This window comes from Thunnus maccoyii, chromosome 9 (genome assembly GCF_910596095.1).
Source record: "Thunnus maccoyii chromosome 9, fThuMac1.1, whole genome shotgun sequence".
In the NCBI taxonomy this organism is placed as follows: Eukaryota; Metazoa; Chordata; class Actinopteri; order Scombriformes; family Scombridae; genus Thunnus; species Thunnus maccoyii.
In genome coordinates this window covers 10,797,345-10,824,817 of record NC_056541.1, presented here as the reverse complement: position 1 = coordinate 10,824,817, position 27,473 = coordinate 10,797,345, and the positions used below count along the sequence as shown (strand labels likewise).

Genomic DNA, 27,473 nt, shown 5'->3' with positions numbered 1-27,473 from the left:
AATGTTTAAACATTAAGTTTTCAACTGACTCATGAAAAAAGTATCAAGGTTTCAGATTCTTCATCACCAAAACTCATCAAGTGTAGAGTGGTCAGCCAGCTGCCTTCCAGTCTTTACTCTGGGACTAAATTATCCATTCCACATCATGGAACTGCCTTCCAGCCTGTACTCTGGGAATGAATTACCCATAATCTCAAGCCGTTGATGGTTGCCATGGCAACGTGAAACTGCTAAGCTACAACCCTAGTTATTAAAACTAGCTTCAAATTGCGACAGGTTAACCTGAAAGAAATGTTTTATTTCTCTGTTCTTACGTTAACTAATTATAATTAACGAGTATGGTCCACGACGATTTACGAGTGGAATGGATCAAACAGCGAGTTTGCGCCGGTTTCAATTTACAATTTGACTGTTTCGACGAACTGCTCAGTCGGGGAGATGGAGAAGAAGAAGAGAAAATTATCCGTTATTTGAACGTTGTCTCCGAGGAAGACTCGACATCATGTCTTCTGTTTTTCAAAAGTATTAGAGAGGAGGAGGTTGAAGTTGAAATTCCTGTTGGTAAGTTGGCTAATGTGAGAGCAGGTTTAAAGTCGCCCTCCACTCAAAAATATGCTTTTGTTCTTGTTCCTTCAGTTGGATGTTTGAGCTTCTCTGTCCAGAATGATGTGTGTGCAGAGTTTGACACTTGAAGGCTGTTTTCACATTCGTCTGCTGAAAGTGGAAAGTTTCTCTGTGCTCACTGAAAATCCAATTTTAAGGGGTGGGCCTACCAGCATGATTTGTGACATCACAACTAGTTTGGAGCCAGCTCTGGTCCACTTAAATAGGAAAATAGGAGATCTTTAAGTACTGTATTTTGAATTTCAGTGGTGGCTACACTTACATTCACATGTGGATAAGATGTGACTGTAACGTTACCATGATCTAACTAGCTTTCAACCTTTAATAACTTCAGGAAGGGGAAAAGACAGAGATTCTTCAGACCTTGAGAACTCCTGGACCCAAAGTGGAGCAGAGATAACCTCCGGCTCAGACGAGACAAATGAACAAACAACGAGCCATGTGAGATGAAACTTGTCTTAAGTTAATTGATAGCAACTTGTGACAGTGTTTGAAAGCATTTCTGTGTTATTACCTTCTTACTGATGGAGAGGAGCGAGATAATACAAAATATATATAACTTACATTCTAGTGTGTGTTTTCAGAGAGTTGAGGTTCAAGTGGTCTATCACATTGAGCTTGATGTAGCAGTAAACAATATCCCAGAGAGATTCACAAAATCCCGGATCTTCTATTTTCTCAGGAACACAAAAGGTGAGGTGACACTTCATCATTACAACCAAGCAGATTCAAGCGTCTATTACACACACAAAAATGATTAACCAAGAGATTATTATTTGTGTTTTATGCAGACACCATTGTTGAACCACTTGACATGAATGAGGCCAATAACCTGATGCCCAGGCTCATGGAGATTGGCCTTCAGAGTGGACACCCCCTCCTTGTACTGCAGAGAAGACTTGCCCATGTATGTAACATGAAAAAACACCAGTTAACAATCAGACAAAAACGTTATATAACAACAGCAGAAAAACTGCCAAAAGTCCAAAAGATTTTGGTTAGAATTTCTATATCAAAATTTTCAGATTTTCTGAATAAAAAATGCAGGATGTATGTTTTCACTGTGTCTCTTGTCAGATATACATACCAGCAATTACTGTCCACCAGATGAGGAGAACTGGTGCAGGGTATCAAAGTGAAGCAGCTTCTCCTCAGGAGGAGACCAATGGAGAGGGTGATAAGGAGAGTCCAGCCAAGTCAAGTGAGCAATTTACGATTCGTGATGAGTTGCTCAACCGCACGATCAAGTTTTTGGGACTGGTCAACACAACTCTGCAACAACTTCAGATTCAAGGTTTGTTTTATTAGATATACCAAGGGCTCATTATTTCCATTTCAGGAATTTCTCAGTATTTGAATATAAAAAAATGCAGTATGATCAACAACCTCTCCCCATTTGTCTCCTCACTTTTTGAAGATATTCTGAGCCGTCCCTGCCATTAGGGGACCTAGTTTACTGTAAAATGTGAAAAGTTTCATGTATGAGACCATGAAGTTAATGTGAACATCGGTTAAAACTGATCTGCTTCTTTTAAAAAAACAAGGAAAAAAACACTTTTTTCTATGCAGGGGGTGGTAGGGTGGTGGTGGTAATGGAGTGGAATTTGGTCAATAGCTAAAAGATGAGCCTTAGATATACAATTCATGCTTAATTGAAACTAAAATTAACTTCATAATAAACAGTATGATCTAAAGATCATTTGCTTCATTGTAGATCAAATGACGCTGCACATCCCTGAGCTAGACCTGGAGCCAGAGGTGGATGTTCTGCTTTCTAATCCAGAGATGGTAGAGAAGTTAGAGCAGTGTGTGATGAACTGGCAGACTCAGATTACCAGTGTTATTGAGGAGCAGCTAAACAAGAAGCCACAGGTGTGTATTCCTCCTTTTATTCTGTCCAGGGCCTTCACATGTAGCTGCTGAAATGTTTGACATATTACCAAGAAACTCAATTGCTGTCAGCTCAAAAAGGAATTATTAGGTAGAAGAAAACATAAAACACACATAATCCAGTTTGAAACATTCACTTTCCAGGCACCTGGACCTTTGGCCGAGATAGTTTTCTGGCAGGAGCGTACATCCGTCCTGAGTCCTCTGAGTGAGCAGCTTAAACAGCCGGTGGTAAAGAAGATCTTTGAGCTGATGACCAAAGCAGATGCAGGCATTGTTCAGACCCTGGAAGGCACAGTTGCTGAACTTACTAAATACCGTGTGGAATCGGACGATAATTTACTCTTCCTCAGCACACTAGAAAGACACTTCAATGTGAGCTGCATGTATAGATGCAATATTGCTGATTATCCTTTACAGACTTGTTCTTTATTAACAATGTTCAAATTTAACTTTCTGGCTCAAAGAGAGCAAAAGCTAGTAGTTGAATAAACACACTTGCCAAGAATATGTTGTCAATCAAAATAATGACTACAGAATCTATCAAAGTTATCATTTTCTGTTGTAGAATCTGGCTTCAGGAGCAAATTTTGGTGTGATCCTGGAGACTATCCCTCCTCTGCTGTACAGCCTGCAAATTGTGTGGATTATCTCTTGTCACTACAACACGAATGAGCGTATGGTGCCTCTAATGGAGCGTATTGCCTGGCAGCTGTGTGAACGAGTGGCTCAAGTAATAGATGTCCACGTGTTGTTCAAGTATGTGGATTTCAGTTTTCATCTAATTTGAATTGGACTTCAGAGCCTCAGAGCTTGATGAAGTTTAAATTTAGTTCCAACTTATAATGTCAGTATGTCAGTCAGAATACAATGTACTGTGGTGTGTCTCGGACAGAGAAAAGAGGGACGTGGCCATATCCAAGGTGCAGGATGCTAAGCAGGTTCTGGACCAGTGGAAGTCATCCTATTTTGAGATGCGTGCTGACATTGAAAAATTGGGCAGGGGTCCGCGCTGGGAATTTGACCGTAAGAGGCTGTTTGAGAGGACTGATTACATGGCTTCCGTCTGCCAGGACTTGTACAATGTTTTGCAGGTCGGTGTACATACACGTCACATATGTTCTCACTTAATAACTTAATATGTTGATGTATAAAAAGCAACTTGGTTTTTTGAAAGAATTATGCTGGATTTGTGTTGTTCAGGTTTTGGAGGAGTTTTATAATATCTTTGGCCCAGAGCTAAAAGGTGTGACTGGAGACCCAAAACGTATTGATGAAGTGCTGTGCAGAGTGGACAGCCTGGTCTTGCCTTTTGAGGAGGTCAGTTTTAATCCTTTTAACATCTGTACGATGAGCAGCTGGAAAATGATCATGCAAGACTTCAACACTACAGTTCAGGTGAGTGTAGGACATTCTGGAAAGCAGAAAATGTTAAAATGTGAAACAAAACAATGTAATAAAGCAGCAGAGTTGTTAATTTGCACCAATAACATTGCTTAATTGTCTATGTGCTGTACCTCAGTTACTGTATGAAGCTGATCAACCTTTTATATACATATATGTCTGGTCAGGCTATTGATGGAGAAGCCATCAACTTCATTGACCAGTCCTTCAAGACGCTGCGCTCTTCAGCTGCTGCCTTTGACATGCTCCTGAAATTCAAACACATCCGCTCCAGAGAGGCCATCAACAGTCATTTGATGAGAAAGTTTAATGACATCCTGGCTCAGTATTGCAAAGAGGTACTCTGAAATCTAGAGAAAGAGCTGGTTGATATTTGACTTTGTGGTTAAATTTTAATTAATTTCAAATTTTATGATAATATCAGATCAATAACAAGCTTCAGTTGAGGAACAGCCAGTCCAGGTTTGGCAACAGTCAATGTAAATTACATTGTAAGCAAGCACACAAATCTAATTTACTTCCAATGTTATACTGCATTGTAACAAACACTTTGTAATTAACTATAACATTTATTAAATATACTTTTGATACATCAAGCTTCAGTTTTTTAATCAATGCAAAACCTGTGTGTAGCCTCATCACTCAACAATGTTTAAACAAAATAAGACGAAGAACGATATTTCATGTTGTGCTGCTGTACCAGTTCATCTTTAGGATTTTGAATGGAGTGGGCATGTTCTGCCACAAGCACTTTTTTAGAAAGCTTTCTTCTTTGTCTTTGTTGTAGGTGGACACCATGAATGAAATCTTTGAGGCAAAGAAAGACAAACCACCGCTTAATAAGAACGAGCCTCCTGTGTCAGGAGCTGTCAGATGGGTACGATCCCTTTTCCACCGCATCAAACACACCATCCTTCCTTTCCTCAAAGTTCCCGAGATGCTGGAGAGTGAACAGGGCAAAGCGGTGAGTTATTTCACTGTTGCAGAGCCGTATAGGTAAATGTAGATATGAAGCTGGTTAGCCACAAATATGTTGTTGAAAGCCTTCATGTGACTTGTTGCATTCTGCTCAGGCCAAGCAAAAGTACACAGAAATGGCAGTGAAGATCAGAGACTATGAGGCAAAGAAGTATGAGTTCTGGCTGGCTGAGACAGAACGCAACTTGCCATTGCTATTGAAAAAAACCCTGCTTGAGACTATTAACTGTGAAAACCAAGTCCATGCAGAGCTGGTATGTATATTCTTGCTCATTTACTTGATTAAAATTGCCACTCAGTATTGTGCAAAATGAATTTGTCTTGATTATTCTCATTTTAAGGTTATCCCAGCAACTGAAAGCAGCATGCTAAGGAGTATGCGATACATTGTAAACTTTGCTCCAGAGATCTTTGAAGTCATGTCTGAGACAATCTACCTTGTGTCAATGGGCTACACTGTGCCTGAACTGGTTCGAAATGTTGCTTTACAGGAGGAAAAATTCATCAGGTAATAATACTCACCAATAACTGAATGCAGAGTACACTAAACCACAAAACCACTGATTGGTGTAATCTCTGGTAATCTCAACATTACTTTTAGGTATGTGGGTGATCTGAAGTACCTTGTCAACTGCTACCACTCTGTAGTGGACAGCCTGAGTGAAGCAAAGATCATTATGCTGGCTGAGCAGATCAAAGCGGTTAAAAAAGAGATGCATACTGGATGCAAAAGACTCAACTGGAATTCCTTGGGTATGGCGCATACACAGGCTGAAATGTTGCTGTAAATTCATTTATGTGCTTTCATGGTGTGATTAGATGAACTTTATCTGTAAAAGTGAACTTGTGTGATATATGTTTGAATTTAGGTATCACTGACTTCATTAACCGAGGCATGCAGGCAGTCTCTAAGTTTGAGTCAGTTGTCAGCCAGATTGTGAAGAATGAGAGGGATATTGATTTCAAGTTGCAGTCCATGATGATGGCAAACTTGCTGAAATGTCCAGCCCCAGATAAGTCTAAGGACTTACCAGGTAGAACTAACAGAAGCATATTTTTTATTAAATATCATAATCATTATATAAGAATTCAATGCTTATTTTCATGGATTTAATTGCATTGTTTTCTTTAAGGTTTCAAGGAGTTCTGTGAACATATTGAGCGAGAGCGGACCAAGACTGTAAGTTTGTTGAGTAGGAAGTACGCTGACATTGGACCCGACATCACTAAGACGGAGAATTTGATCATGGAAACAAGCAGTGGCAGAGCCAGCTGTATGGCTGATTATTATCTGTACTGGGAACGTAAGGTGCTAGACTCCCTAATAAAGATGGTGCTGAGGTAAATACGGGATACTTTTGAAAATGTTTGAGTTTGTTTGTGAGTGGTAACAATTATTGCTAATCTGAAATGCAGTGCGATATCTGTCTCAGTCACTGTAAAATCCTTCTTGTTGACTTTCACATTTAGGAGCATTCAGGCCTTCAACATGGCGCTTATGGGGAACACCCCTCTTTTCCAAATTGATGCCTTCCTGTCTGCGCCTAAGATTGTGTTGCAGCCCCACAGCAATGAGATCTATTGGCTGATCATGCAGTGTATCAGAAACTGTGTAGAGAGCACCAAGGTAAGATCATCATTCCATGTTTTATGTATCACAGTATATTTTAAAATATAATTTGTCTCGGTATTTCTGGATTGGCAAGAAACCAAGAATAAAATATGAAGTAATGCAATTAGCAAAAGAGAAAGGGGGTTTGACGTTGCCAAATTTAAAAGATTACTACTATGCGGCTCAATTAAGACCCTTGGTGTGCCTTTGTAATCCACAATTCATGGCAAGATGGAAGGAAATAGAGGATGGTAAATCTATCGGACCACCAATACGAGCCATAATTGCAGATAGTAAATTGATGGACACCCTTGTGGACAAAAACAACCCTTGGATAAAAGTAGCCCTTGACATCTGGCAGAATGTAGTTAAAAAATACAACCTGAAAGGGGCAGAGAAAATATTACGATGATGTGCATATGACACCGATTTCACCTCAAACAAGATAGACACAAGATTTAAAACATGGATGAGTAAAGGGCTCACAGCATATTGTTGCTGTATTCACAATGGAACATGTAAAAATTTCGAGACACTTAAAAAAGATTATGGATTTGAAAATCAAGATTTTTTTTAGATATTTACAAATGAGACACAGGGTAAATGAAATTATGACTGAGGGGGTAGAAAAAGCAGATGAAGGTATACTTAATATCTTTATGTCAATTTACAAATTAGGGAGTGGATATAAAATAACATCCAGATTATACAAAAGTCTCCAGGACTCTTTCTAGGCAAACACTCAACATGTTAAAAATAAATGGGAAAGAGAGGGAGGAATGGTAATATCCGAGGATGAGTGGGGAAATATATGCAAATCACAATGGAGAACTATATATTCGCACTGTTGGAGGGAATTTGGGTGGAAGAGGTATCAAGGTATTGTAATGAACTGCTGGAGGCTTTGTGGAGAAAATGTAGGCAACCATTATCATTTATTTTGGGACTGCCCGAAAATCACATACTACTGGCGGGAAATTCATAAATGCTTGGAGACAGTATTTCAAATAATTTTTCCATTTGAAGCTCTGACAATGTATATGGGTACTGTAATACAGAATACCCAGACAAAGGCAGATAAATACCTGATGATAATATTACTTATTGGAGGGAAAAAAGCCTTGACTCGGAAGTGGTTGCAACCAGATGCTCCATCACTAGACGACTGGTTAAAAATTATTTATGAAATTTACATAATGGAAAGAATAACATTTTCTATAAAAATGCAAACGGAAAAATTTAGGGGAATATGGTTAAAATGGATTAAGTACATGAGCTCATGGAGACCTGACCCAATTTAATGGAATTTGCCATCTCCAATGGACTACTGCAGAGACTGTGATATAAGGAGAGGATTTCCATGGATTTATGAGTGTGTGTGACATTGTTTGTACAAATGTTCATAGTTAGTTACTTAAAGTAAAATGAAAGGGAGAGTTACAGAAGGAAGACAATTTTTATTTCAACAAGGTTAATGCAGTATATTTTTGTTTTTTGCTTTTTTGTTTGTTTTTTGTTTGTTTTGTCTAGTTATTTCTATATTGATATGTATTTATGTAAATGAGATTTATGTACTCAAATGTCTTACAAACCTGGACTGTGAATGACCTCCCTAATAAAAAAAAAAACCATATATACATATATATGTATATATATATATATATATATAAAATTTGTAATCTAACGACAAAGTGTGACTTGATTCTGACCATATGTTTGTGTTTCAGCAATTTGTGCGTTGGATGCGTGGGACCTGCATTGAATGCCCTCCACAGCATGTGGGTGGTGAGGAAGAGGTGGTGATATTTAGCTTCTTCAGCGACGTGTACCAACATCCTCAGATAAATGAAAGCGCCATGACAGTGTCCCAGAACATCCAGCAGCTGCTCTTCTCTGTGGATCGGTACCTGAAGCACTGGAAATACTATCAGCCTCTTTGGGAAAGGAACAAAGCCATTGTCAATGAAAAGTTTGCTGCAAGAAAACCATCCTATGCCCTGTATGATGACAAGCTGCACGTCCTTGCTGGTATAAATCAAGAGGTAATGCTGGAGCCTCTCTTTAAGAATGAGCACATCATCCGTCTAAACCTGGAGCCTCTGGTTCTCACAGTGAAGGAGATTGCTGAGTCCTGGATCAGTTCGCTTGGTGGCCTGCTCAACAAGTCAGCCAAAGAAGATCTCTTCAACTTGAGAGATGAACTTGTGGTACTGAACATGCTACTTCACAAAATATGGATCATACTTTAATATAGTATAAAGTTTTTATTGTAAATAGTTTTTGTTTTTTTATACATGATTATCATCCTTGTGATCATTTTATCAAACAGGAACTCTCTACAAAGCTTAAACAGAGCCCTGACACTTTTGAAGACCTGAAAAGTGTCCTTGGAACCATCTCAGACATCAAGGACATGTCTGTAAATGTGGAGCTGAGCTTCACTGATATCATAGAAAGCTACAGAACACTGGCCGTCTACAAAGTGCAGGTACTGCAATTTAGTTAGTAGTTTTTTTAATGTAAAATTATTGTCTCTTGAAAGCACAAGTTGATATTGTTTCCCTGATTGAACTTCTTGTGCTGGATTTTCTATCTGTAGGTTAAGGAGGATGAACTGGAGTTGGTGGCAAATATTAGCCAGATGTGGAGTGACCTGTTTACAGAATCCAGACAAGTGGATCGAAGTCTAACAGATGTCAAGAAATCATTTACTGAGGTTAGATATAATTCTTACATACTCTGTTAAAACAGAAAATGAAAAGTGCATTTTTTTTAGATATTTAGATATTTACATCCACCATACTCTTCTTGTTCTCTCTCCGCTACACACAAAGACTACAAAGGAGAAGACTGAAGAGTTTAAACAGGAATTGTCCATCTTTGCTGAAAGCTTTAACATGCATGGGCCTGGAGCTGTGGGAGATGATTTGGAGAAAGGTACTTGTGCAGTAGAACCCTGTCTTTAAGTGTTGCATCCATAAAAATAACGTATGGTGGTAATTCTTGAAATGTAGAGGAGGGATCAGTCTCTCTCTTTTGTTCTTTGCAGGACTGACCATTATGGGAACGTATGAGGCAGAACTTGCCAAGATAGTGGCGGGACGGCAGGAACTAGCTAATGCTGAGAAGCTGTTGGACCTACCAGTCACTATGTACCCGGAAATGATCAGCATGCAGAAAGATATGAAGGGCTTGAGACAGATCTATGATGTTTATAAAGCTCAGAAGGTCAGCAATAAAAAATGTATATATAATAACAATGAAAAGCGACTTAGCAAGATTCTATTAAAACTGTATGTTGGGATACCTGAAACATAATTCTGATCAACATGGTTTTCAAGTATTTCATGTTATTGTTTTTTTATCTTCCAGGCCGCAAAGACAGAGTGGTCTCAGACCTTGTGGGTGGACTTAAACATCCAGTTGCTACAGGATGGTGTTGAGGGTTTTATCAAAAGCTTGAGGCAGCTGCCCAAAGACGTGCGTGCACTGCCTGTGGCCTTCTTCCTGGAGGGACGGATGAAGGAGTTCAGAGAGTCTCTGCCTCTTCTGCTGGATCTGAAGAATGAGTCCCTCAGAGACAGGTCAGTATGCAGATTGACACCAGAACATGACTGGAACAGATCTGACACCAAAAGCTAAATGGCAATTAATAATTGTATGAAATGTACATAGACCAGTGTATAAATATTATCAAAATGACAAGATAAATTGAAACAATTAAAAGAATCTAAAATAAAAACAAACATGTCTTTTAATATTTCGGGCCACAGACACTGGAAGGAACTGATGGAAAGGACTGGCACTAGCTTTGAGATGAACCCTGACACCTTCACTCTGGAGAACATGTTTGCTATGGAGCTGCACAAATATGCAAACGTCATAGGTGACATTGTCACTTCAGCTGTAAAGGAGCTCAGCATTGAGAAGGTGAGCTTCCCTCTTGATAAATTGCCTAGAATTTATCAGTGAAATTATAAATACTAAGATATTATATAGAAAGAAAACATATTATCCATATAAAGTATGTGTGTGTCTTTGTTTGTGTGCTTCCAGGGAGTGAGGGAGGTGGTGGAGACCTGGGAAAGCATGAAGTTCATTGTGCAGCCCTATTTTAAAGGCATGCAGCAGCGCTCTTCTATCTTGGGTGCAGTGGATGAGATCCTGCTGAATGTGGACAATGATGCCATGAACTTACAGAGCATGGCAGGGAGCCGTTTTGTTGGCCCCTTCCTGGGCACCATACAACAATGGGAGAAAGACCTGTCCCATATCAGTGAGACCATAGAGGTCAGTCAGAGCTGTCAAATCACTCTCAAGCTGATTTATGAAATCCCTACTGAAAAAAAGGTTTCTTGCACAGGTATGGTTGAAGGTACAACGAAAATGGATGTATCTGGAGAGCATATTCATTGGTGGAGACATTTCCTCGCAGTTACCAGAAGAAGCCAAGAAATTTGATAACATTGACAAAAAGTTTAAAGAAGTAAGTGTTGTCATAATATTAGCCTGATGAAAGCAAAGTCCTTTATAATAATATAATCTCCTTCATTTTTGTGTAGATAATGAGTGACACAGTGAAGGGCCCAAACATTAAGCGCTGTTGCCTGGTTCCCAACCGGCTGACAGACCTGCAGGCCCTTAGTGATGGTCTGGAGAGGTGCCAGAAGAGTCTCAATGACTACCTGGACTCCAAGCGGAACGCTTTTCCTCGCTTCTTTTTCATCTCTGATGATGAACTGCTCAGCATACTGGGGAGTAGTGACCCTGCCTGTGTCCAGGAGCATATGATTAAGGTATCGGACCACTGCAGAGTGAGGAATAGAAAAGACATAAGGCATTGTGTCTAAGTGTGTAAAATGTTTCCCTTTATTTCTCTGCCCTGTCCCACAAGATGTATGACAACATAGCATCTCTGCGGTTTGATGTGGAAAGCAATGGGGAGACAGTAGCTGGAGCTATGGTGTCTGCAGAGGGTGAGGTGATGGAGCTGAAGAAGCCCATTCAAGTGGAAGGCAGAGTGGAGGAATGGATGACAGGAGTACTGCTGGAAATGAGGAGGACCAATAGACTCATCACTAAGGAAGCAATCTTCCGCTACTGTGAAGACAGAAGCAGGTGTGTGGAGATGTGTGTGAGCAGTTCTGTCTGTGTCCGTGTGTGAAAATAGAACCCACGGTGAGTTTGTCATTCTTGTCTCCCTCAGGGTGGATTGGATGTTGCTGTACCAGGGCATGGTGGTGCTAGCTGCGAATCAAATCTGGTGGACCTGGGAGGTAGAGGATGTCTTTAAAAATGTGGAAAAAGGAGAGAAGTACGCTCTGAAGAAGTATGCTGAGAAAATGCACCAGCAGATTGATGAGCTGGTAACACGCATTATGCAACCCATGAAGAAAAACGACAGACGAAAAATCAACACCGTCCTTATCATCGACGTCCATGCAAGAGACATTGTAGACAACTTTGTGCTGAACAGGTAAACTTTACAAGTTTTAGTCTTGTTTTTTTGTACTATGATAAAAATTTCCATTCAGCACAGTTCTAAAACCAAATGTCAATATACATGACAGTGTAACTCTCTTAATGCTCATTACAGTATAATGGACGCACGTGAGTTTGAGTGGGAAAGCCAACTGAGATTCTACTGGGTCCGAGAACATGACGATCTATTTGTGCGTCAATGCAGTGCCTCTTTCTCCTATGGCTACGAATACATGGGGTTGAATGGTCGATTGGTCATAACCCCACTGACAGACCGGATCTACCTCACCCTCACACAGGTCTGTGAAACTTTCCAAATTTACATCAACAACACCCCAGTCGACACGTGTAAATTCAGTTTTGTTTTGACAACAGCTTGTCTGTGTATGTGGATGTGTATTTGTGATGCAGGCCCTCTCCATGTACCTGGGTGGGGCTCCAGCTGGACCGGCTGGTACAGGAAAGACAGAGTCTACCAAAGATCTGGCCAAGGCTTTAGGCCTGCTCTGTGTGGTTACAAACTGTGGAGAGGGCATGGACTACCTGGTGAGAAGCCTACACTTGCAGGACCAACAACTAGTGGAAAATATCTTAGTGCCGTTTTTTTTCGTCCTAAAGGATGAATAAAATATCTTTCCTCACAAAACAAATGCTTTTAGAATTACATTCTTGGTAACTTGATTACTTTCATTTCCATTGTATATGTCACATGTAAAAATTGCAACCACACCCCTTGAATAATAGAGGGTGTCAGTAATCATCAGACATGTGTTCTTGTGGTATGTTTATGCACTTTGTGTACACGTGCTGAAAAAATACAGCATGAACATAGTGTGAACAAATTGTTTCCTGGCTTCCAGTGTTCTCACTTGTACCAGAAAGAAAGTTGCCCTAATCATTTGTATTGTATGTTGAGTGTGCAAACTCTATGCTGTTATGTTGTCTGCTGGACAAAGTGGCCACTCTTACTTTATTTATTTATCTTTTTAATTTTCATGTGTCACTAGTCTTTTCCTGAACTCATTTGCTCTTTGTGTGCAGGCTGTGGGGAAGATCCTCTCCGGCCTTGCCCAGTGTGGAGCCTGGGGCTGCTTTGATGAGTTCAATCGCATTGATGCCTCAGTGCTGTCAGTCATCTCCTCCCAAATCCAGACCATCCGTAATGCTCTCATTCTGCACCTCAAAATGTTTCAGGTAAGTTTGTTGTAGTTATGCACAACCAGGAATGAATGCATCAAAGTCATTCCAGTTTTTGCAAAAAAATTAAGATTTAGGGTTATTTCACTCAAGATAATTTAACTTGAACCTCTCTTCAAAATAGTTGTTTTTAACCACCACTTTCTCATTATACACATCAGTTTGAGGGCCAGGAGATCAGCCTGGATGACCGCATGGGGATTTTCATCACCATGAACCCAGGTTACGCTGGGCGCACAGAGCTGCCTGAATCAGTCAAAGCCCTCTTTAGGCCTGTGGTGGTCATTGTGCCGGATTTGCAGCAGATTTGTGAGATCATGCTCTTCTCTGAGGGCTTCCTAATGGCCAAGGTGAGAAACACAAACACACATTACATTGTTACATTTTAGGTGAGTTGGAAATTCAAGGATAATTTATAATAAATTACTTTCAAATTTTTCAGATATTTTTAAGTGTGGAAAGACCAATTTTAATATAAACATGGAAAAATCTGTAACTTAAACTGCAAACTGCTTACCGTCTTCTTAAACATGTCAATTACTTATTGAGGATTTTATCTCTTTGCTCTTGTTATATTCAGGTGCTTGCAAAGAAGATGACAGTATTGTATAAGTTGGCCCGTGAACAGCTGTCCAAGCAGTCTCATTATGACTTTGGCCTGCGAGCCCTGAAGTCTGTCCTAGTGATGGCAGGAGAGCTGAAGAGAGGCTCACCAGACCTCAATGAGGTAGAAACCATGGAACATTTTTCATTTATATTTAGTGAAAAGAAAAATCATCTCTATTTGCTTACATCTAGTATGGAACTGAGGGCTTGTTTGTGATTCCTCAAAAATGTTTACTGAGCACATCTGTGAAAGTGCTTTGTCACAAGTAATGATGTCTGATTAGTTGAAAAAAAAGAAAATTACATCTAAAAAAATGTGAAAAATAAAAAACATCTTTGTAATATATGTCAGTCATACTGTACAAGTGGGATTAGGATGTTTTTATGATTAGCAGCACCTTTGTTTTCACAGCAATTGAATCGAATATTGACTATAACATTTTGTAATTGTTTGTGGTTTTTGTCACTCATTGCCCGGTGTTTCTGTCTTTCCTCTCTACAGGATGTGGTGTTGATGCGAGCCCTCAGGGACATGAACCTGCCAAAGTTTGTGTTTGAGGACGTGCCACTGTTCCTTGGGTTGATCTCAGATCTTTTCCCTGGACTGGACTGTCCTCGCGTTCGCTATCCCAACTTCAACGATGCTGTGGAACAGAACTTGGAACAGAACAAATATGTCCTACTGTCTAACCAGGTGTCTCATCTGGATCTTAGAATCATTTCTATATGATATAGACTTTCTTACTGTATGCAACTTTAAGACTTTTGAGTTTCAGTGGCAAATAGTTTCAATATGTAAATGCTGACATACCCTATGCTGTCTGTGGTTTCAGGTGGATAAAGTGGTGCAGATGTATGAGACGATGATGACCAGACACACTACTATGGTGGTTGGCCCAACAGGTGGAGGGAAATCAGTTGTGATCAGCACATTATGTCAAGCTCAGACCAAGTCAGTTTCAGTTAAGATCATGTAACATCACACCACTGCCCTGATATGTATAGTTGCTATTAATTATGTCATCATCAGATTGGGATTGCATACCAAGATGTATCCCCTGAACCCCAAAGCCATGAGTGTCATTGAACTCTACGGTGTTCTGGACCCTGACACTCGAGACTGGACTGATGGGATCTTATCCAACATCTTCCGTGATATCAACAAGCCTACTGACAAAAAAGAGCGGAGGTAAAAAATTAAAAAAAACAAGTCTCAGAGTTACAATGATCCCCACTACCAACATCTTTAAATTTTACAAGAAACACAGACTTTTCAAAAGAAGTCTAAGAAATACTCTATAAAGACATGAACTTTAACTTACAGGTACATCCTGTTTGATGGGGATGTGGATGCTCTGTGGGTTGAGAATATGAACTCAGTGATGGATGACAACAAGCTCCTCACTCTGGCTAATGGAGAACGGATCCGTTTACAGAATCACTGTGCCTTGCTGTTTGAGGTTTGTCTGAATTTCAGTGACTGCTGTCATCAGTATACATTTCCTTACACTTGAATACTTTTCTGCAAATCTGCCTTCAGAGCTCATTGTAAGGAAACACCGCCATGTGTTTCAGGTTGGAGATCTGCAATATGCTTCCCCTGCCACTGTCTCCCGCTGTGGGATGGTCTTTGTTGACCCCAAAAACCTGCGATACACTCCATACTGGCAGAGATGGGTGAACAACAAACCTGTTGAGGTTTGAGAAAGAACATCTAAAGCATGTAATAACTGTACTCACTTATAATTTGATATTTCAACTTTGTTTATGTTTTTGTATAGGGACAAGAAATGCTGAACAAACTATTTGAGAAATATGTGCACAGTTCTATTGACATGATCGTGGATGGTATTGTTGATGGCAAACAGGGCCAGAAACTGAAGACTGTGGTCCCTCAGACAGATCTGAATATGGTAGGTTTGTCTCAAATGTACTACAGCACGCCTATTAGAATTGTCCCATATCTAGACTACTTGGATTCATTCTGCTTGTGTCGGTGGTGTGTTCAGGTGACTCAGCTATGCTTGATGCTGGATGCCCTTCTAGACACTGACAGCTACAGTGCCGAAGTCCTGGAGTGTTATTTCCTGGAAGCTCTGTACTGCTCACTAGGGGCCACATTGCTGGATGAAGGCAGGATCAAGTTTGATGAGTTCATTAAAAAGCTCTCCTGCTTAACCACAGTGCATGATGAAAAATCTTTGGCTGGACCTGGTGAGATCCCAGGTAAAAAAAAAAAAATTAAATGATGAGGTATGAGATTAGCATATATTATCTACAATATATCCTTTTAGGTACAGTTTCAATGAATCAAACAAACCAATGTCTTGATAATTGTATTCTCCACATAAATATAGTATGTGCTTGTAGATTTTAATATGTTACATATCGTATTATTGATGACAAAATTTCTGCATTCATACAGGATACTTGCCAACGCTCTATGATTTCCATTTTGATGGAACACAGACGAAGTGGGTTCCCTGGAGTTCCCTGGTCACCAAATACATCCACAACCCTGACATGAAGTTTGCTGACATTCTAGGTAAAGGTCAATTCTGTCAGTTAATAAGTGAGGACAAAAAATGTATCCTGCATACCGTACATATGGAATTACACTTTGTGACCACCTTCCATCTTTGCTCTAGTCCCAACTGTGGACACTACCAGAGCCAGCTGGATCCTGGAGCAGATGGTAAAGATAAAGAGGTCTGTGCTTTTGGTTGGAGAGTCCGGAACTTCCAAGACTGCCACCATTCATAACTTCCTGAAGAACCTCAACGCAGACACATCGGTGAGTTAACTGTCTAACCGTGCATGTGTAAATTTGTTACTCCGGTTGTTTTCACAAATTTTAAAAATGTCTTCCCTTCTGTTTCCAGATTACTCTGATCATCAACTTCTCATCCAGGACGACTTCAATGGACCTCCAGAGGAACCTGGAGGCCAATGTGGAGAAGAGGACCAAAGAGACCTATGGCCCCCCTGTGGGGAAGAGGCTGCTGGTCTTCATGGATGACATGAACATGCCAAAGGTACCTACAGTACAGCAAGCTCCCAACCAAGTCTCTGATGTCCTTTACTGTGGTCACAGTGCTTGTGCTGTATGTGTGACATTTTTTAATTTATTGTGTGCTCGTTCAGGTGGATAGTTATGGCACACAGCAGCCTATTGCACTTCTGAAGCTGTTATTGGACAGAGGAGGCATATATGACAGAGGGAAAGAGCTTAACTGCAAAATACTTAAGGACCTTGGCTTCATTGCTGCCATGGGGAAGGCAGGAGGTGGGAGGAATGAGGTGGATCCACGCTTCGTCTCTCTCTTCAGTGTCTTCAGCATCCCTTTCCCTGCAGTGGACTCCCTGCACCTTATCTATGCTTCCATTATCAAAGGCCACACCCAAGTGAGTAGCATGAATTAATACAGAAAATAAGAATCTCAATCATCCTCATTCCTCATATTTAATAAACTTAATCAAACATTTTTTAGTCATTTGAGGACGCATTACGGAAGGTTTGTGATAAAGTCACCTTCTGCACACTGGAACTGTATAACAACATCATCAAAGATCTGCCACCCACTCCCTCGAAGTTCCACTACATCTTCAACCTGAGAGACCTATCCAGAGTCTACAATGGACTGACCCTCACCAAACCTGACAGGTCTGATCTAGCAAATTCACTCTATTGATAGATGTCAGGTTTCAGTTAGAGGTTTGTGTTTTTTTTAATATCTCTGCTATTCCTGATTTCTCTGTAACAGGTTTTTGACTGTCACCCAATTTGTGCGGGTTTGGAGAAATGAGTGTCTGAGAATATTCCACGATAGACTCATCGATGAAAATGATAAAGCCTTGGTAAATTTGAATAATAGCTGTAAATCATGTAGATTCAATTTTGTAACATTTGTAATTTAATATCTATCTGTAACCTACAATTTACTAAATAGTTTTGTAGTGTTGTAATTCACTTTTCAAATGTAGCCTATTTGATTTTTACTGCCAGGTTCAAGGCCATATAAAGAACCTGATTGATGAGCATTTCAAGTCAGACATGGAGGCTGTCATGAGGGACCCGATTCTTTTCGGAGACTACAGGACAGCCCTCAGTGAGACTGAACCAAGGGTCTATGAGGACATACAGGACTATGATGCTTCAAAAGCCCTGTTTCAGGTATTGTCAGTTTATTAATTATAGTGGGTGGCTTCAGTTAGTGGTCTTTTTGCTATGCAACAGCATACAAGTGCAACAGTTGTTGGCATCATACTCTATCTTCAAAGGATATTGAAAGACCGATGTATGTTTCTATTCTGCAGGAAATTCTAGAGGAGTACAATGAGAACAAGTCGAGGATGAACCTTGTACTGTTTGATGATGCACTAGAACATCTGACCCGAGTGCACCGCATCATCCGCATTGATCGTGGCCACGCGCTGCTTGTGGGTGTGGGGGGCTCCGGCAAGCAGTCCCTCACCAAACTTGCTGCCTTCACTGCTGGCTGTGAGGTTGTAAACCACAAGAACCGTGATGGGTGTGAAAAGGGCAAACGATTCTTTAGGCTTACATTTACACTTAAGGCAGAACAAATAGAGTTTTCATAAACCTGTGAATGTGACGTGGAAATGAAACATTGGTACAAGCACATTCAGAATATACTTAAAGGTGGCACTCTGATAAGTAAAATGTGTTTTAAAAGCTACTTCAGCAGAAACTGAAATGGGAATTTAGGTTTCAAGAAGTCAAGCTGGTTTTCCTTTTAAAAGTGGTTTTCTAGGTTGTAAAACATTGCATAATCTCATAATTTAAAAAATAGCTGCAAAGAAATCACCAGTATGTAGTAACGGAATCTTCTTTTCCCAGGTGTATGAGATAACACTAAGCAGAGGATACAGTGAGTCAAACCTCCGTGACGATCTGAAAACGCTGTATTTGAAGCTCGGCATTGAAAATAAGAAGACGGTGTTTCTCTTCACTGACGCCCATGTTGCTGAGGAAGGCTTCTTGGAACTCATCAACAACATGCTTACGTCAGGTTAGATGACTCGAACCTCCTGACTCACACTGCATTTATCTTTCCTTTAAATCTGATCATGCTGTCATTTGATAGGCATTGTTCCTGCGTTGTTCCCCGATGATGAGAAGGAGATGGTTCTCAACCAGCTTCGTGATGAGGCCCTCAGTATGGGAGCAGGTCCTTCTAAAGAGAGTGTGTGGAAATACTTTGTCAACAAAAGTGCCAACAATCTACACATTGTTTTAGGCATGTCTCCAGTGGGAGATACCCTGAGGACACGCTGCAGAAACTTTCCAGGTGAAATAAAAACATAAAATAACATGATTTTTAATACATTTTCTGGTTTTATTGTGTTAACTGTGTGTATTTTTTCTCAGGGCTAATGAATAACACTGTAATCGACTGGTTCCTGCCATGGCCCCCACAGGCGTTACTGGCAGTGGCTCAGTCTTTCCTTGGTTTGTGATAACACACATTTATACCTTTTTTCAATTTATTTGCAATGGAAAAGTTGTCTTTTAAACAACCCTGTAATGAGAGCTACAACTGGAATATTACCCCTAAACCTTGTGAATTTATTAAGTATTGTTTTTAAGTTAGTCATTTTGAATTCTACAGGTGAAAGTCCAATGATTCCTGAGGAACACGCTCCAGCTGTGATAGACCATGTCTGCATGGTCCATAGCTCTGTGGGAGACTACAGCAAGCTGTTCCAGCAGAAACTCAGACGTTGTAACTTTGTTACTCCAAAGAACTACTTGGACTTCATTAACACCTATTCCAACCTCTTGGAGGAAAAGGACCAATTTATCCTGGGTGAGAGGATGGAACATGTGATAAATGAAATGCCTCTGTTGGAGACTGATGTCACTGTCTGCTGTGCAATAATATATTTGTGTGATAATGATTTTTGTTTAGTATCATGGGAGTATTGTTTGTTTGTCTGTTCCAGCTCAGTGCAAGCGTCTAGAGGGGGGTTTGGATAAGCTGAAGGAGGCCAGTGAGCAGCTGGCTGAGCTGAATGTCAAACTGGCAGAGCAGAAGGTGGTCCTCGCAGAAAAGTCCACAGCCTGTGAGGCCCTGCTGGACGAGATCGCCACAAACACCACTGTGGGTCAGTGAACGCCTGCGTCTCTTGGCTTAGCATTGTCAGGGCTGACAGAAATCACAACTGTTGGCTTCTGAAGCTTAACACATGAATAACTTTTCCTTCTAGCTGAAGAGAAAAAGACTCTGGCAGAAGACAAAGCCAAAGAGATTGAAGAGCAGAACAAAGTGATAGCCGTTGAGAAAAAAGAAGCTGAGAGTTCCCTGGCTGAGGCTCTGCCAGCGTTAGAGGCAGCTCGCACCGCCCTGCAAGACCTGGAAAAATCTGATGTCACAGAGATCCGGTAATGTCTCCCTCTGACTCAGAGCATCATAAGTTGTTGAAAAAGCTAACAATGATGACCAAATTCATTAGAATGAATGAATAAATAAACAATGGGCCTGGCCCAATTACTTCTTAGAACAACAACTTTGAATAGAATTGAAAATGGAGGATGCTATTTGTCAATCTGGCTCTCCCTATATGTGCCTTTTCCTGCTGGTCCATTGGATAGATCCTTTGCCAAGCCACCCAAGCAGGTGCAGGTGGTTTGTGAGTGCATCCTGGTGATGCGCGGCTACAAGGAGATCAGCTGGCAGTCAGCAAAGGGGATGATGTCAGATCCTAACTTCCTGCGCTCGCTGATGGAGATGGATTGTGATTCCATAAATAACAACCAAGTCAGGACTGTCAAAGGTAAGTTGGCTTGCAAAATTGCTAATAAGAATGCCCATTTATATGATGGTAACATTTGCATTTGCGAAGTTTGCCACAGCTGATTTCTGTGTGATTTCCCCTGGCTAGGCTTCCTAAAGAACCTTCAGACAAGCTTTGAGGAGATGCAAGCCATCAGTAAAGCTGGCTCAGGAATGCTCAAGTTTGTTGAGGCTATCATGGGTTACTGTGAAGTTTCCAGGGAGATAAAACCCAAGAGGGAGAAGGTAATATAAAATTTGTAAGTGTTATTATATTGAGCTGTATGAGAGGGAATAAAGAAGAGCTGCATTTCCAATATTTTTTTCAGGTGGCACGCCTAGAGAAGAACTTCTTTCAGAGTAAGCGGGAGCTGGAGCGCATTCGGAGTGAGCTTAGCAATATCCAGAGAGAGTTGCATGCTCTTGGAGAGAAGTACCAAGCTGCTATTGGGGAGAAACAGCTGCTACAGGAGGAGGCTGAACTCATGGAGAGGAGGCTGATAGCTGCTGACAAACTCATCTCTGGCCTGAGCTCTGAGAATGAGCGGTGAGGTGGCGACACATCACTTGCAGCTCTTTGCCTAACCAGCACTTCTATGAGTTGCTTATTTATTTCTTTGTATTCTCCTTTTCTTCTGTTTCTTTCTCCACCTATCTCTCTTTACCACTCCATCTTTTGTATTATCCCCACATTCAGGTGGACACAAGATTTGGAGGAGTTGAAGCAGCGACGTGTGCGTCTCCTGGGTGACTGTCTGATCTCTGCTGCCTTCCTGAGTTACGAGGGAGCCTTCAGCTGGGACTTCAGGAGTGAAATGGTGTACCAAGTATGGATTAAGGATGTGCAGGGGAGAGGCATTCCCTTGAGCCAACCTTTCACAGTGGAGAGCTTGCTAACAGATGAGGTTGAAATCAGCAGGTGAGAAGGAGTGTGTGCTCACGACAGAGTTTGAAACTTGAAACATTATACTGTCAGTCCTACTAAATGATGGGTATTTGGTGACATGTTCAACTTGAGCATGTGCTCATTGCTAATACATGGATTTGTCTTTGTATTTTTGCTGTAGTCAATACTGAACATTGGGAAAATCGTAATGTGTCAAATAAACCTTGTGTTACAGATGGGGCTCAGAGGGCTTGCCTCCAGACGAGCTGTCAGTGCAGAATGGAATCCTTACAACCAGAGGCAGCCGTTTCCCCATGTGTATTGATCCTCAACAGCAAGCACTCAACTGGATTAAGAAGAAGGAGGAAACCAATAACCTCAAGGTACAAGTTTCATGCTCATACATTATTATGTATGTATGGTTATTACCTCTCACAACTCCCAGAATGACTGCTTTGGACAGCTCAACACTGCTGACCACCCCAGAATCAGCACCTCAGCAAGAGCCTTGATGATCTTGACAGTATGATCCTCCTTTTGTCCACAGATCTCATCTTTCAATGATCCAGACTTCCTTAAGCAGCTAGAAATGGCCATCAAATATGGCTTCCCATTCCTTTTCCAAGACGTGGATGAGTACATTGACCCTGTGATCGACAATGTCCTGGAGAAGAACGTGAAAGGAGCAGAGGGCAGGCAGGTCATCATGCTGGGTGACAAAGAGGTGGACTATGATCCCAACTTTAAACTTTACCTCAACACCAAACTGGCAAACCCCAAATTTTCCCCATCTGTGTTTGGAAAAGCCATGGTCATAAACTATACTGGTAAGATCCTTTGGCTTGGTAACCACATTTGAACTGACATTCAAACAACACATACTAAATGTTTTTATCCACCTGTGTCTGTCTATTTATCTACGTTACGTGTAGTGACCCTTAAGGGTCTGGAGGACCAGCTGCTCAGTGTTATCATGGGCTTTGAGAAGAAGGACCTTGAGGAGCAGCGTGAGAATTTGATCCAAGAGACAAGTGACAATAAGAAGCTGCTGAAAAACCTCGGAGACTCCCTGCTCAGAGAGCTGGCCACATCGTCAGGCAACATGTTGGATAACACAGAGCTGGTCCACACATTGGAGATAACAAAGTCAAAAGCCAGTGAGGTTAGTTTGGCTACAGCAAGCGTCAGTGAACTCATCAAAGAATAGCAATTTCAGTGAAGTCATTGATGATTTTTTGTTAATTTAATTATTAAATTATCGTTAATTATTTCATGTTTTGTTTAATTATGTGATCATCAGGTATTTGAGAAACTAAAGTTGGCTGTGAAGACATCAGAGGACATTGATAAACTCAGAGATGGCTACCGACCTGCTGCCAAGCGTGGTGCTATTCTGTTCTTCGTACTGACAGAAATGGCTCTGGTAAACAGCATGTACCAGTACTCTCTAGCTTCCTACCTGGAGGTGTTTGACTTTTCACTGCGAAAATCTCTGCCAGACTCTGTGCTGCTGAAAAGACTGAAGAACATCATGAACACCCTGACATACAATGTTTATAATTATGGCTGCACAGGTAAAGCAATTGAAGTCATTGAAAATTATCAATTTCTCAAGATAGAGTGCAGCATTTATGCTTACTTTGTAGATTGTATTACCTTAACTAACAATGTAAATCCTTAGGTCTGTTTGAGAGACACAAGCTGCTGTTTTCCTTTAACTTGACCATCAAGATTGAGCAGGCAGAAGGGGGAGTACCTCAGGAGGAGTTGGAGTTCTTTATCAAGGGTGAGATGTCAAGAGATAATTAAACATCCTCTGAAATGTTAAAGTAGATCACAGTGATCACAAACACACACATAATATGCATGCACACATATTTCAAAGCAAATTGTCTTGTTATTCCCTCTATGTGTAAAGGTAATCTGTCTCTGGAAAAGAGCAATCGCAAGAAGCCTTGTGACTGGCTCCCAGACCAGGGCTGGGAGGACATGGTGAAACTCGCAGAGCTCTTTCCTGAGCAGTTTGGCTCTCTGCCTGATGACGTGGAGAAAAATGCCACTGACTGGAAGTCTGTAAGTGACCACAGTGATAGGTATCACTGTAGGTCTTTTACTTAATTGACTGAGAGTTTAACTCTTTTTCTCCCCAGTGGTATGACTTAGATGGACCAGAACAGGTTTCATTCCCCATGAAATATGCGGAGAACCTATCAGACTTCCAGAAGCTGCTGCTGCTGCGCTGCTTCCGTGTTGATAGAGTCTACAGAGCCGTCACTGACTACGTCACTGTCACTATGGGCGAGAAGTGAGACTGTTTCTATTTCAGTTATACATTCAAATATATTGTACATCTGTCACTATCCACAAAGGTGTTCTTGAAGAAGACTAAACAATTACTTGATTAAGTTGATAGAATATATCATTTTAACAGTGCGCGATCAAGCCTTAAGTGTAGACATGTTGTTTTCTCGTGTTTCTGCTCAGATATGTGCAGCCTCCCGTGATCAGCTTTGATGCAATTTATGAGCAGAGCACACCTAACTCCCCCATTATCTTCATCCTGAGCCCTGGCTCTGACCCAGCCAGTGACCTCATGAAACTAGCAGAGAGGTCAGGCTTTGGAGGCAACAAGTTCAAGTTCCTTGCTATGGGCCAAGGCCAAGAGAAGGTACCAAAGATTTTTAGTGTGGTCAAGTGACACAGGGAGAGGGAATGCTAAGTATTCACACAAAGTAATGATAAAAAGTAAAGAAGCTGAAATTAATTGTCTCCTGTATCTGTGATGAAGGTCGCACTGCAGTTGCTGGAGAAGGCAGTGTCCCGTGGTCAGTGGTTGATGCTACAGAACTGCCACCTGCTGGTAAAGTGGCTAAAGGAGTTGGAGAAGTCGTTAGAGAGGGTGACCAAGCCCCACCCCAGCTTTCGCTTGTGGATCACTACCAACCCCATTAAAGACTTCCCCATTGGCATACTGCAAAAGTCTTTAAAGGTGAAAAATACAATACGTGTTTTCTGAAAATCTATAGATCACATTCAATACATGATGTATTTGGAGATTTTTATCAATGTGTGGGTAAAATTACACTGTATGCTGTATATCCAATAAAGCTAGCACATTTTCACACAGTAGTATAGGACTTCTATATGTAATGAGTGTAGTCACATATTTTGAAATAGTTACCTAAATTTTTATCAATACTACAAAAAAATTATTTCACATTATTTGCTGAAAAAAAAAGCAAAAAATGCAAACAATTTCACCATAATTTCACTTGTTTCCAAAACAAATCATCCCTTTCCCTGATTTAAAGATATTGACATTCATTTGTAGAAAATCTTCAAACAATTGAGAATGCACTGGAAAAATAAGCCTTGAAAGCTGAATATGAGACCAAATGACTTGTTCAGACTGATGTTTTGACAATGAATATTTTGCAGAGACACTACAATTACAACAGTGTGTTCACATGCACTTAAATACTGTGTGCAGGTAGTGACGGAGCCTCCCAATGGCCTCAAGCTGAACATGAGAGCCACATACTCTAAAATCTCCCATGAGACCTTGACTACATGCCCACACCCGGTCTTCCGTAGCCTGGTATATGTGCTGGTCTTCTTCCATGCTGTGGTGCAGGAGAGACGCAAGTATGGCAAAATTGGTTGGAATGTCCCATATGACTTCAACGAGTCGGACTTCTTTGTAAGTGACACAAAGAGCCATTTACACCATATTGAAAATCAATGATTTCTTGTGTCATATATTTCAATGCTGTAAACAATGCAATTGTGCTCAAAAGGTGAGTATGGAGATCCTCAACACCTACCTGACCAAAGCTCACAACCAAGGAGACAGCAATATTCCCTGGGGAAGTCTTAAATACCTTGTTGGGGAGGTTAGGTTCAATTTTATGTGTTTTAACAAATGGCATATATACAGTATGTTTTTCTCCACTACAGTCATGCTATGTGCTGTAAGTTTAGTTTCCTTATAATGTTTTATAGGTGATGTATGGTGGACGAGCCATAGATAGCTTTGACCGTAGGATCCTAACTGTCTACATGGATGAGTACTTTGGAGACTTTCTCTTTTACACCTTTCGCCACTTCCACTTCTTCACTAACAAGGATGTAGATTACAAGATCCCTCCAAATGGACCCAAGACAACATATGTTGGTCAGTTTTTTTTATTACTCTGCATTCTCTCACTTTAAGAAAAAGTTTATTTTTCTGTCTTCACTCACAGCTTTACCCTGCTATCTGTTACAGATGAGATTGAGACCCTGCCACTGGCAAATACCCCAGAAGTAATGGGTCTTCATTCCAATGCAGATATAGGATACTACACACAGGCAGCTAAAGACATGTGGACTCATCTAATAGACCTGCAGCCTCAGACGGGTACGATGTACCATCTCTCATCTTCCATCTCTCTTGATTGAAATTCTACATTTGCTTGTCCTCATCCATTACTGTTTTTTGAAGAAGAAGTTGCTCCAAATTGTTAAGAGATGTTCTCAAGTGCGGTCACTCAAGTGCTATCACTCTTACGGCCTTTACACACTCTGTCGTTCCTCAGGTGAATCTGGTGGAAGCATCAGTAGAGATGAGTACATCAATCAAGTGGCCCAGGACATTCAGAACAAGCTGCCCAAGTTATTTGACCTGGATGTGATCCGTAAAAAACTCGGCACGGACATCTCCCCAACCTCGGTGGTGCTGCTTCAAGAGCTGGAGCGTTTCAACAAACTGGTGGTCCGCATGCAGCGATCTCTGGTTGAGCTGCAGAGGGTGAGAGGGAGGGGCAGAGGATGGTATGAAAGATAGCTGATGTGTGTTTCCACCTCACAGAGGTTTAGATCTGATCTGATTTTCTTGTGTCCATAGGCCTTGGCTGGTGAGGTGGGCATGAGCAGTGAGTTGGATGAGGTTGCTCGGGCCCTTTTTAATGGTCACATCCCTGCCATTTGGAAGAAGTTGGCACCTGACACTCTTAAGTCCCTCGGCAACTGGATGAGTCATTTCAAGAGGCGTTATGAACAGTATAGCTATTGGGTAAGGAAAGACCCACACTTTCATGTATACCCTCTTATATTTTTTATATCTGAATGTGTGTATCATCTGTTATGTATCTATCTTGTGGCCGCTAGGTGGATGAAGGAGAGCCAAAGGTTATGTGGTTATCAGGACTCCATATTCCAGAGTCCTACCTGACAGCCCTGGTCCAAGCCGCATGCAGGAAAAATGTATGGCCTCTGGATCTTTCCACACTGTACACACAGGTGACCCAGTACCACAGTGAGGATGAAATCAGTGACAGACCAGGACAGGGTAATGATATGACACTATTTCAAGTATCACCATTGTCAAGTTATGAAGGCTGATGAACAATGGGGGTTACTTTGTTTCCTGAAGGCTGCTTTGTGTCGGGCCTGTATCTGGAGGGAGCAGACTGGGACACAGAGAAGGGCTGCCTGGTGAAAAGTAAACCTAAAACTCTGGTTGTTGAACTTCCCATTCTCAGAGTCATCCCCATAGAGACACGCCGCCTCAGGTTACAGGTGTGAACCGCAGGCACTACAGGCCTCCATACTAAACTGCAGATAAATATACCTCACTATTTTTATGTTTCTAACTGCCATATGTATTTTTGTGTGTTTTGTACCACAGAATACCCTGCGGACACCAGTGTACACCACGTCCTTGCGGAGGAATGCAATGGGTGTGGGATTGGTGTTTGAGGCAGATCTGTTAACCACTGAGCACATCTCCCACTGGGTGCTCCAGGGTGTCTGTTTATGCCTCAACACTGACTAAAGTCTCACTGAGCAGAATATGCACTTAACTTTGACTTAAGTGCATATTACAAGAAAATAAGTTATATTGACAATTTGTTCATTTTTACAAATAAATTGATTGAAAGACATAAAAAAGGGTATTTTTTAATCCATCGTCCACTTCATAGTTTTCATTCTTTGCTCAATAGATGGCAGCACACAA

General features: G+C 41.0%; 2 protein-coding genes across 8 annotated transcripts in view; both read left to right on the top strand.

Moving 5' to 3' along the window:
• The window catches only part of LOC121903960 (zinc finger protein 436-like), a 49,858-nt gene that overhangs the window by 7,700 nt on the left and 14,685 nt on the right, over positions 1–27,473 (top strand). The window lies entirely within an intron of this gene.
• dnah10 (dynein axonemal heavy chain 10) lies at positions 197–27,424 on the top strand. Of its 4 annotated transcripts, none has more exons than XM_042421395.1 (78): positions 197–561; positions 959–1,065; positions 1,209–1,317; positions 1,416–1,531; positions 1,702–1,918; positions 2,339–2,496; positions 2,659–2,889; positions 3,083–3,273; positions 3,410–3,608; positions 3,718–3,912; positions 4,086–4,256; positions 4,706–4,882; positions 4,992–5,150; positions 5,238–5,404; positions 5,498–5,649; positions 5,766–5,930; positions 6,030–6,237; positions 6,367–6,523; positions 8,236–8,715; positions 8,838–8,996; positions 9,108–9,224; positions 9,343–9,445; positions 9,558–9,736; positions 9,881–10,092; positions 10,282–10,438; positions 10,565–10,798; positions 10,872–10,994; positions 11,071–11,304; positions 11,403–11,626; positions 11,715–11,984; positions 12,105–12,288; positions 12,401–12,535; positions 13,031–13,183; positions 13,348–13,536; positions 13,767–13,913; positions 14,295–14,486; positions 14,626–14,744; positions 14,823–14,981; positions 15,117–15,252; positions 15,368–15,490; positions 15,574–15,705; positions 15,802–16,018; positions 16,218–16,337; positions 16,441–16,586; positions 16,675–16,827; positions 16,937–17,197; positions 17,305–17,456; positions 17,557–17,650; positions 17,799–17,966; positions 18,110–18,298; positions 18,654–18,825; positions 18,901–19,104; positions 19,185–19,265; positions 19,426–19,623; positions 19,760–19,921; positions 20,024–20,198; positions 20,409–20,590; positions 20,699–20,835; positions 20,919–21,136; positions 21,287–21,508; positions 21,711–21,858; positions 22,023–22,302; positions 22,408–22,637; positions 22,776–23,049; positions 23,157–23,261; positions 23,394–23,548; positions 23,626–23,780; positions 23,960–24,143; positions 24,264–24,464; positions 24,966–25,175; positions 25,273–25,368; positions 25,478–25,649; positions 25,743–25,874; positions 26,053–26,264; positions 26,361–26,528; positions 26,624–26,804; positions 26,889–27,034; positions 27,144–27,424. In XM_042421395.1, exons 1-78 carry the CDS (start codon positions 339–341, stop codon positions 27,288–27,290), a joined length of 13,710 nt encoding a protein of 4,569 aa, XP_042277329.1. In that variant the 5' UTR covers positions 197–338; the 3' UTR covers positions 27,291–27,424. The 4 variants fall into 4 exon arrangements, with proteins under 4 accessions (XP_042277329.1, XP_042277328.1, XP_042277330.1 ...); XM_042421394.1 differs by having other exon boundaries at positions 17,284–17,456; XM_042421396.1 differs by lacking the exon at positions 24,264–24,464 and having other exon boundaries at positions 17,284–17,456.

Excerpts from the sequence above, each read along its gene's own strand:
- dnah10 (XM_042421394.1), top strand. The coding sequence starts at position 339 with ATGGTCCACGACGATTTACGAGTGGAATGGATCAAACAGCGAGTTTGC. Across the intron at positions 13,914-14,294 it reads GCTCACCAGACCTCAATGAG|GATGTGGTGTTGATGCGAGC; the intron begins GTAGAAACCATG and ends TCCTCTCTACAG. Across the intron at positions 17,651-17,798 it reads ATGAAAATGATAAAGCCTTG|GTTCAAGGCCATATAAAGAA; the intron begins GTAAATTTGAAT and ends TTTTACTGCCAG.